Source organism: Mesoplodon densirostris, chromosome 7 (genome assembly GCF_025265405.1).
Source record: "Mesoplodon densirostris isolate mMesDen1 chromosome 7, mMesDen1 primary haplotype, whole genome shotgun sequence".
Classification (NCBI taxonomy): Eukaryota; Metazoa; Chordata; class Mammalia; order Artiodactyla; family Ziphiidae; genus Mesoplodon; species Mesoplodon densirostris.
Window position 1 is genome coordinate 50,251,509 of NC_082667.1, and position 11,217 is coordinate 50,262,725.

Sequence of the window (11,217 nt, forward strand, 5' to 3'; positions counted from 1 at the left end):
ATACACATGTCCCCATATCCCCTCCCTCTTGAGCCTCCCTTCCATCCTCCCTATCCCACCCCTCTAGGTCATCGCAAAGCACCAAGCCGATCTCCCTGTGCTATGCTGCTGCTTCCCACCAGCCAACTATTTTACATTCAGTAGTGTATATATGTCGACGCTACTCTCACTTTGTCCCAGCTTTGCCCTCCCACCCCATGTCCTCAAGTCCATTCTCTATGCCTACCTCTTTATTCCTGCCCTGCAACTAGGTTCATCAGTACCATTTTTTTTTTTAGATTCCATATATATGTGTTAGCATAACGGTATTTTTCTCTTTCTGACTTACTCTGTATGACAGACTCTAGATCCATCCACCTCACTACAAATAACTCAGTTTCATTTCTTTTTACGGCTGAATAATATTCCATTGTATATATGTGCCACATCATCTTTATCCATTCATCTGTTGATGTCCATGTCCTGGCTATGGTAAATAGTGCTGCAGTGAACATTGTGGTGCATGTCTCTTTTTGAATTATTGTCTTCTCAGGGTATATGCCCAGTACTGGGATTGCTGGGTCGTATGGTAGTTCTATTTTTAGTTTTTTAAGGAACCTCCATACTGTTTTCCATAGTGGTTATATCAATTTACATTCCCACCAACAGTGTAGGAGGGTTCCCTTTTCACCACACCCTTTCCAGCATTTATTGTTTCTAACTTTTTTGATACTGGCCATTCTGACTGGCATGAGGTGATATACCTCACTGTAGTTTTGATTTTCATTTCTCTAATAATTAGTGATGTTGAGCATCTTTTCATGTGCTTCTTGGCCATCTGTATGTCTTCCTTGGTGAAATGTCTGTTTAGGTCTTCCACCCATTCTTTAACTGGATTGTTTAGTTTTTTTGATATTGAGCTCCATGAGCTGTTGGTATAGTTTGGAGATTATTCCTTGGTCTGTTGTTTCATTTGCAAATATTTTCTTCCATTCTGAGGGTTGTCTTTTTGTCTTGTTTATGGTTTCCTTTGCTATGCAAAAGCTTTTAAGTTTAATTAAGTCCCATTTGTTTGTTTTTATTTCTGTTACTCTAGGTGGGTCAAAAAAGATCTTGCTGTGGTTTATGTCAAAGAGTGTTTTTCCTATGTTTTCCTCTAAAAGTTTTATAGTGTCTGGTCTTACATTTAAGTCTTTAATCCATTTTGAGTTTATTTTTGTGTATGGTGTTAGGTAATGTTCTAATTTAATTCTTTTACATGTAGCTGTCCAGTTTTCCCAGCACCACTTATTGAAGAGGCTGTCTTTTCTCCATTGTATGTTCTTGCCTCCTTTGTCGTAAATTAGGTGCCCATATGTGCGTGGGTTTATCTCTGGGCATTCTATCCTGTACCATTGATCTATATTTCTGTTTTTGTGCCAGTACCACACTGTCTTGATTACTGTAGCTTTGTGGTATAGTTTGAAGTCAGAGAGCCTGAGTCCTCCAACTCCGTTTTTCTTTCTCAAGATAGCTTTGGCTATTCGGGGTTTTTTTGGTTCTAATTTTGTGAAGAATGCCATTGGTAGTTTGATAGGGATTGCACTGAATCTGTAGATTGCTTTGGGTAGTATAGTCATTTTCACAATATTGATTCTTCCAATCAGAGAACATGGTATATTTCTCCGTCTGTTTATGTCATCTTTGATTTCTTTCATCAGTGTTTTATAGTTTTCTGAGTACAAGTCTTTCACCTCCTTAGGAAGAATTTATTCCTAGGTATTTTATTCTTTTTGTTGCAATGGTAAATGAGAGTGTTTCCTTAATTTCTCTTTCTGATTTTTTGTTGGTGGTGTATAGGAATGCCAGAGATTTCTGTGCATTTTGTATCCTGCAACCTTACCAAATTCATTGATTAGTTCTAGTAGTTTTCTGGTGGCATCTTTAGGATTTTCTATGTATAGTATCATGTCATCTGCAAACAGTGATAATTTTACTTCTTCTTTTCCAATTTGTATTCCTTTTCTTTTTCTTCTCTGATTGCCGTGGCTAGGACTTCCAAAACTGTGTCGAATAAGAGTGGCGAGAGTGGACATCCTTGTCTTGTTCCTGATCTTAGAGGAAATGCTTTCAGTTTTTCAGCATTGAATATGATGCTTGCTGTGGGTTTGTCATATATGGCCTTTATTATGTTGAGGTAGGTTCCCTCTATGCCCATTTTCTGGAGAGTTTTTATCATAAATGGATGTTGAATTTTGTCAAAAGCTTTTTCTGCATCTATTGAGATGATCGTATGGTTTTTATTCCTTAATTTGTTATCATGGTATATCACATTGATGTGCGTATATTGAAGAATCCTTGCATCCCTGGGATAAATCTCACTTGATCATGGTGTATGACCCTTTTAATGTGCTGTTGGATTCTGTTCGTTAGTATTTTGTTCAGGATTTTTGCATGTATGTTCATCAGTGATATTGGTCTGCAATTTTTTTGTGTGATATCTTTTTCTGGTTTTGGTATCAGGGTGATGGTGGCTTCATAGAATGAATTTGGGAGTGTTTCTCCCTCTGCTGTTTTTTGGAAGAGTTTGAGAAGGATTGGTGTTAACTCTTCTCAAAATGTTTGATAGAATTCACCTGTGAAGCTATCTGGTCCTGGACTTCTGTGTGTTGGAAGATTTTTAATTACAGTTTCAATTTTGTTACTTGTGATACGTCTGTTTATATTTTCTAATTCTTCCTTGTTCAGTGTTGTAAAATTGTACCTTTCCAAGAATTTTTCCATTTCTTCATGGTTGTCCATTTTATTGGCATATAGTTGTTTGTAGTAGTCTCTTATAATCCTTTGTATTTCTGCAGTGTCCATTGTGATTTCTCCTTTTTCATTTCTAATTTTATTGATTTGCATCCTCTCCCTTTTTATTTTGATGAGTGTGGCTAAGGGTTTATCAATTTTGTTTATCTTCTCAAAGAACCATCTTTTAGTTTTATTGATCTTTGCTATTGTTTTCTTTGTTTCTATTTCATTTCTTTCTGCTTTGATCTTTATGATTTCTTTCCTTCTACTGAATTTGGGTTTTCTTTGGTCATCTTTCTCTAGTTGTTTTAAGTATAGGGTTAGATTGTTTGAGATTTTTGTTTCTTGAGGTGAGATTGAATTGCTGTAAACTTCCCTTTTAGAACTGCTTTTGCTGCGTCCCATAGGTTTTGGGTCGTCGTGTTTTTGTTGTCATTTGTTTCTGTATTTTTTTTTATTTCTTCTTTGATTTCTTCAGTGATCTCTTGGTTATTTAGTAGTGCACTGTTTAGCCTCCATGTATTTGTGTTTTTCACAGTTTTTTTTCCTCTTAATTGATTTCTAATCTCACAGCATTGTGGTCAGAAAAGATGCTTGAATTTTCCGAGGCTTCATTTGCAACCCAAGATGTGATCTATTCTGGAGAATGTTCCATGTGCACCTGAGGAGAAAGTGTATTTTGCCACTTCTGGGTGGAATGTTCTATAAATATCAATTAGATCTATCTAGTCTATTGTGTCATTTAAAGCTTGTGTTTATTTATTTTCTGTTTGGATGATCTGTCCTTTGGTGTAAGTGGGGTGTTAAAGTCCCCTACTATTATTGTTACTGTCGATTTCTCCTTTCATGGTTGTTAGCATTTGCCTTATGTATTGAGGTACTCCTGTGTTGGGTGCATAAACATTTATAATTGTTATATCTTCTTCTTGGACTGATCCTTTGATCATTATGTAGTGTCCCTCCTTATCTCTTGTAACAGTCTTTATTTTAAAGTCTGTTTTATCTGATATAAGTATTGGTACTCCAGCTTTCTTTTGATTTCCTTTTGCATGGAATATCTTTTTCCATCCCTTCACTTTCAGTCTGTATGTGTTCCTAGGTCTGAAGTGGGTCTCCTGTAGTGAGCATATATATGGGTCCTGTTTTTGTATCCATTCAGCCAGTCTGTCTTTTGTTGGAGCATTTAATCCATTTACATTCAAGGTTATTATTGATATGTATGTTCCTATTATCATTTTCTTAATTGTTTTGGGTTTGTTTTTGTGGGTCTTTTTCTTGTCTTGTGTTTCCCACTTAGAGAAGTTTCTTTAGCATTTGGTGTTACTGAATTCTCTTAGCTTTTGTTTCTCTGAAAAGCTTTTGACTTCTCCATCAAATCTGAATGAGATCCTTGCTGGGTACAGTAATCTTGGTTGTAGATTTTTCTCTTTCATCACTTTTAAGTATATCCTGCCACTGCCTTCTTGCCTGCAGAGTTTCCACTGAAAAATCAGCTGGTAACCTTATGGGGATTCCTTTGTATGTTATTTTTTGTTTTTCCCTTGCTGCTTTTAATATTTTTCCTTTGAATTTAATTTTTGTTAGTTTGATTAATATGTGTCTTGGTGTGTTTTTCCTAGGGTTTATCCTGTATGGGACTCTCTGTGCTTCCTGGACTTGGGTGACAATTTCCTTTCCCGCATTAGGGAAGTTTTCCACTATAATCTCCTCACATTATTTTCTCAGACCCTTTCTTTTTCTCTTCTTCTGGGACCCCTGTAATTCAAATGTTGGTGCGTTTAGTATTGTCCCAGAGGTCTCTGAGATTGTCTTCAATTCTTTTCATTCTTTTTTCTTCATTCTGCTCCTCAGCAGTTATTTCTACCATTCTGTCTTCCAGCTCACTTATTTGTTCTTCTGCCTCCATTCTGTTATTGATTCCTTCTAGTGTATTTTTCATTTCCGTTATTGTGTTGTTCATCTCTGTTTGTTCTTTAGTTCTTCTAGATCTTTGTTAAACATTTCTTGTATTTTGTCAATCCATGCTTCTGTTTCTGAGATTCTGGATCATCTTTAATATCATTACTCTGAATTCTTTTTCAGATTGATTGCCTATTTCCTCTTCGTTTATTTGGTCCTGTAGGTTTTTACCTTGCTCCTTCATCTGTGACATATTTTTTTGCCATCTCATTTTTTTTTTCTTTTATGAGTGGGATTGTGTTCCTGTTTTACTGGTTGTTTGTCCTGAGGCTTCCAACACGAGTTTGTAGGCTATTGGGTAGAGCTGGGTCTTGGTGCTGAGATGAGGAACTCTGTGAGACCTCACTCCAATGAATATTCCCTGAGGTCTGAGGTTCTCTGTTAGTCCAGTGGTTTGGACTTGGAGCTCCCACCACAGGAGCTTCCTCCTAACCCCGGGTTCACAAATCAAGATCCTGCAAGCTGCATCGGGTGGCCAAAAAAAATAACAAAGTAAAAAATAAAATTAGACTAGGAAGCTAACAGATATGTTACAAATAATGTAAAAATAAAAATACAGATGAATCAACAACCGGAAGGGACATCAGTACCACAATAGTAAAAACGAGGAGGAGGGGGGAAAAAAGATGGGGGAGGAGGGCATTGGCTGTGGAGAGCGGGACCTAAGCAAGGGTGAGGTTTGGGCAGTGGGCAGGGCCAATGCTCAGGACCCACAGGGCTGGAAAAGGCCCCGGGGGCTCTGGGGGGTAGGGCTTAGGCTCAAGGAACAGAAGGGACCCAGGTGTGCCCCCAACCCCTCGTTTCAGAGGGCAGGGGACCTCACCTTGGAGCCCAGCAGGCTTCCTGGCTGGAGTGGGCAGGGCAAATGCCCTCCTCTCCTCTCCTGCTCTTCCAGTCTGGGGTCTGGGAGTGCCCCTCCTGCCTGCCACTCCTGATCTCCCCAGCCTCCCTCCTATGCCCCCAGTACAAATGCAGCTGTGGGGGGGGGAAGGGGGAGCCTTGGAGGGCAGGGGACCGGCATGGGAGCTCAGCAGGCATGAAATCATTTTTAAATGTACTGAAAAGTCAATTAAAATTTTCTTATGGATGTCTATTTTACTGGCTTAACTATGTAATTTTTTAGTACATGTAAGAAAGGTGGTTTTTCACTTATAAATTATTTCTAAAATTAGAGTTTGTAATTATTTAAAGTAGTCATTGTTAATAATGCTAATGTTAATAATGACTTTAAACACTTTATAGATTCTAACTGACATAATGTACACTTTTAAATTACTGTCATCCTTATTCTGGTTTAAAATACAGGAAGCTTTTAAGAAGAATTGATATTAATCTAGCCCTAATGGATATCCTTTATCCTTAGCTTAATTTTCTAGGGAATTAAAAACCTAAAGTAGAAAATTGGTTGGATTGGGAATTCCTTGGTGGTCCAGTGGTTAAGACTCCATGCTTCCAATGCAGGAGGTGTGGGTTTGATCCCTTGATGGGAAACTAAGATCCCACATGCCACGCAATGCAGGCAAAGAAAAAAAGAAAATTGGTTGGATTTCCTGATTTTTCTTTCAATTTAAATTGAAGATGACATTATTCTCTTTGTCTCTGCAAGATAATCACAAATGCATTACCTATAACATGTTTTCTTCTTTTCACAGCCTCAGTGTTTACTTGCCTGGCAATAGCATTGGGATTTTATAGACTCTGGAAATAACAGTGAAACTACTATATTATGCTCCTACTCCTGCTGCTGTTGACTTCTTAGAACAAACACTGTGCCAGGATGGATTTACTCTGAACATTGAAAGTTGCAGTAGAAACTTAATACAAGATTATTTAAAGTACATATGGACTAAAGGAAATGTTTTAGAATGGGAAGGTGTATTTTGTCTTTGTTTTTTATATATGTCTTTATTTCATTATGTTGAAAGGATGCCATTCAAAACCTGATTGATTTGAGATAGACAGGCATTTTGTCTTTATCCTTTTGATAGCTCATAGAAACTGAACCAGAGTTTTCTTGTTTGCTTGAACAACTGTAAATCATACAGGATTTCTTTGTTGCAAATTTGTTTAGTTATAAATAAGGAATCTAAAGTATAGAGCAGTCAAAAGACTGACCTTGTATGGTCCAGCGAGTGAGAATCAGAGACTCTCCAACTAAGTTTTTTTCAAAGAGCTAACAGCTGGCTTGTTTTCAAAACAAAACTTTCTGTATTTTGATTCAAAATATCTCAGAATCCTCTTGCCTAAGAAAATTCTTGGCACACTGTAGATAAATTTGTTTTGGATTCATAAATAAAGACCATATAGGTTCCATTGTAATAAACTCTACAGTACATTTGCTCACTCAGTAAATAAGAATGCCTGCTATGGGCCAGACAACATGCTGGTACCCATGTGCACAGAGCTGAACATGGCTTCTTTATCATGGAACTGACAATCTTAGTTGGAGAAGACAGACAGTAAACAGGTAAATTATTCATTTGTTACAATTTAAAATATGCTAGAATATTGAGAGGGAGTATTTCTTTCCTACATGTGAAGGAAGCTCCAATAGCATAACATTGTAATCACTCTTCCTTCAACCACCCTGCCCTAGGTGATTAAGTAAGGTGAAAGGAGAAACAAGGCCCAAGTAGCCCAGCCACTTCTCCCCATTCCTGTTTGGGACCAGCCTGTCTACAGAAGAGCATTCATTCTGTTCTGCTCCTGTAGGATCAAGTTCACCTCTGCAGGGTGAGGCCTGCTCTAGTACAATGATACTTGGGACAAGGTAAGTCTGTCCGATACAGGGGTCAGTGATAAGTTGAAGATATTAACCACATTCTCCAATATCAGTTTTATCAGTAAATAAAGGTATTATTTAGGTCCTTATATCAGTTCATTTTTTTGAGTTTATTTTTGTATATGGGGTTAGAGAATGTTCTCATTTCATTCTTTTACATGTAGCTGTCCAGTTTTCCCAGCACCACTTATTGAAGAGATTGTCTTTTCTCCATGGTATATTCTTGCCTCCTTTGCCGAAGATTAATTGGCCGTACATGTGTGTGTTTCTCAGCTCTCTATTCTGTCCCATTGATCCAGATGTCTGTTTTTGTGCTAATACAACACTGTATTGATTACTGTAGCTTTGTAGTATTGTCTGAAGTCTGGGAGGGTTACGCCTCTAGCTTTGTTCTTTTTCCTCAGAATTGCTTTCACAATTCTGGGTCTTTTGTGGTTCCATATAAATTTTAGGATTATTTGTTCTAGTTGTGAAAAATGTCATGGCTTGTGGTCAGAAAAGATGCTTGAAATAATTTCTATTCTGAAATTTGTTGAGGCTTGTTTTGTGTCCTAGTATGTGGTCTATCCTAGAGAATGTCCCATGTGCACTTGAAAAGAATGTGTATACTGGTTTTGGGGGGGTGTTATGTCCTGAAAATATCAATTAAGTCTAACTGTTCTATTGTGCCATTTAGGATCTCTGTTGCCATACTGATTTTCTGTCTGGAAGATCTGTGTCCATTGATGACACTGCAGTGTTAAAGTCTCCTACTCTTATTGTATTCCTGTCCATTTCTCCCTTTATGTTTGGTAGCACTTGTTTTATGTATTTAGGTGCTCCTATATTGAGTGCATATATGTTAATGAGTGTACTACCCTCTTCTTATATTGATCCTTTTATCATTATACAGTGTCCTTCTTTATCTTTCTTTATGGCCTTTGTTTTTTAAAGTCTATTTTGTCTTATATGAGTATTACTACCCCCCCCTTTCTTGTCATTTCCATTTGCATGAAATATCTTTTTCCATCCCCTCATTTTCAATCTATGTGTGTCCTTCACCCTAAAGTGTGTCTCCTGTAGGCAGTATATTGTAGGTTCTTGTTTTATTATCCAATCCGCCATTCTGTGTCTTGATCAGAGCATTTAGTGCATTGACATTTAAAGTAATTATTGATAAGTATATATTTATTGCCATTTTAAACCTTGTTTTCCAGTTGATTTTGTATTTCTTCTTTGTTCCTTTCTTCTTGTGTTTCCTTTTGTGGTTTGATAGTTTTCTTTTTTATTATGCCTGAGTTCCTTTTGGGTTTTGGGGAATCTATTGTATGTTTTTTTGATTTGTGGTTACTCTGGTTTTCAACTATGTTAAACTGTCACTATATCTACTTGCTTTAGACTGGTAGTTATATGAGCTCAAACACATTCTAAAAGATCTACATTTTTTACTCCCCTTCCCTACATTTTGTGATTTTCATGTCCTATTTTACATCTTCATGTTTATCCTTTTCTGTTCAATCATTTTCACGAATTTTTTGGATTGTTTGTGTACTGTCTTATTTAAATGATCTTCAATCCTTTTATATATTTACCTTTTCTATTGTGATTCTTCCCTTTCCTATAGAGTTGCTTCTTTTCAATTTAGAGAAGAGCTTTCAATATTTAAGATAGGTTTAGTATTGCTGTTTACTCTCTTAGTTTTTGCTTGTCTGAGAAATTCTTTTTGTCTCCTTCTATTCTAAATGATAATCTTGCTGGGTAGAATATCCTAGGTTGCAGGTTTTTCCCTTCCAGGACTTTGAATGTATCTTGCCATTTCTTTCTGGCCAGGAACGTTTCTGTAGAGAAATCAGCCGATAGCCTTATGGGGTTCCCTTATAACTGTTTTTCTCTTGCTGCCTTTAGAATCCTAACTTTTACCACTTTAATTATGATATACCTTGGAGTAGATCTGTTTGAGTTCATCTTGTTTGGGACCCTCTGTGCTTCCTGGACCTGGATATCTAATACCTTCTTTAGGTTTGGGAACTTTTCAGCCATAATTTATTCGAATACACTTTCAATCCCCTTTTCTCTTTCTTCTTCTTCTGGGAACCCTATTAGACATAGTAGATTGGTGTGCTTTATATTATCCCATAGATAGCATATGTTCTGTCTGCTGTTTTGACTGGGTGATCTCCATTATTCTATCTTCCAGATCACTTATTTGTTCTTCTGCATTATTTATTTTGCTATTTATTGCCTTTAGATTCGGTTTTCATCTCAGCAATTGAGTTGTCTAATTTTGATTGGCTCCTCTTTACAGTTTCTAGTTCCTTGTACAGTGATCTACATTTCTATCAATAGCATTTCTTAATTCCTTCAGCATTTTTATTACCTCCTTTTTGAACTCAGGGTCTGGTAGACTGTAGAGGTTTGTTTCACTGTTTGTCCTTTCAGGGGATTTCTCTTGTTCTTTTAATTGGGAGTAATTCCTTTGCTTCTTTTTTCTTATATTTCTCTGACTACAAATTTAGGAGAAGCAGTTATCTACTGTGGTCTGGAAGGGCTGTTTTTATGTGGGGGCATCCCAGTGTAGCCTGCCTGAGTCCAGCATCTTTGGTGCAAGGGCTGTTTTTCGTATCGATGCTTGCCACATCTTTCCTGTGTGCTGGCCATTATCCCCTTGATAGGGGAGTGTGATTAGTGTCAGAGCCCACACTGGATGTTGAGCAAGGCCTCCTCTTTGCTCTGTGGGTGTCACAGCCCTGTCAGGGGCAGGGTCTGCTCCCCAGTTGTCGTAGTGCAAATCCCCGGATCTGGTGCCAAGCTGTGGTGTGAAGTAGGCAGGACTGGAGTGCTCCCTCTGGGAGAGGAGCCACTGCATGTTCCTCCCCAGGAGCTGCCTGCCAAGACGTGGGATTCTGTGATGCCACCTGCCACCCGGTGTGCGCACCCACAAAGATCAGTGTTGCTGGCACTGCCCTTTGGGCCCACCTCCTCTTGGGGGCCCTGGTAATAAGTTCAGAGCATACTCGCTCACCAAGCCACCACCGCATAAACCCACTGGAGCTGCATCCCCTGAACCCTCAGACAGTCGGCTCACAGCACCCTCAGGCACACGTGTGCGGGCCCAGTGAAAAGTCCGCCAGAATAGGGACCTGCCAAAGCTGCATCCCAGCAACCACAGTGGGATGGCCAGCTATCAGTTCAGCTTTCAGCCCCACCTCCACAAGCACATGCCCCCAGTTATGGTCCGGACCATGCTCCAGACCCTTTGGTCTGTCTCCATGTGACCAAACCGAGTCCTCTCCTCAGGTCTGTCTGCTGAAGCCCGAATTTCAGCACCCAGTCACTCTGCACACCAGCAGGCGCACATCTTGGGCTGGGAAGTGTGGTGACGTGGTCAGGACCTTCTGCATTGGTCTCTCCGCACCCTGCAGTGCCTCAGGCCAACTCCCATACCCTCCTCTTCAGCCTCTGAAGCTCCCTATCTACCTGTCCTGGCATACCTCCCAGCTGGTGAAGGAGTTTCCCAGGGTGAGGTTAGCATTCTTCCTTCACAGCTCCCTCCCAGGGGTGCAGGTCCCATCCCAATTCCTCCTCTTCTCCCTTTTCCCTTCATCCTACCCAGTTACATGGGGATCCTTCTTGAAGCTTTGGTTGTATGAGATCTGAAAGCATTCAGTGGGTGTTCTGTGAGAACTATTCCACATGTGGATGGATTTTTTGGTGTATTTGTGGGAGGAGGTGAGCTCCACATC

General features: G+C 39.0%; 1 protein-coding gene across 3 annotated transcripts in view; it reads left to right on the plus strand.

The window, feature by feature from the left end:
- Positions 1-8,120, plus strand: part of CCDC90B (coiled-coil domain containing 90B) — a 54,077-nt gene extending 45,957 nt beyond the window's left edge. For all 3 annotated transcript variants that reach the window (XM_060103721.1, XM_060103722.1, XM_060103723.1), the window contains one exon: positions 6,366-8,120. In XM_060103721.1, coding sequence (XP_059959704.1) covers positions 6,366-6,421 — 56 coding nt within the window. In that variant the 3' untranslated portion in view covers positions 6,422-8,120. The remainder of the gene's footprint in view (positions 1-6,365) is intronic.
- The last annotated feature ends 3,097 nt before the right edge of the window (positions 8,121-11,217 follow it).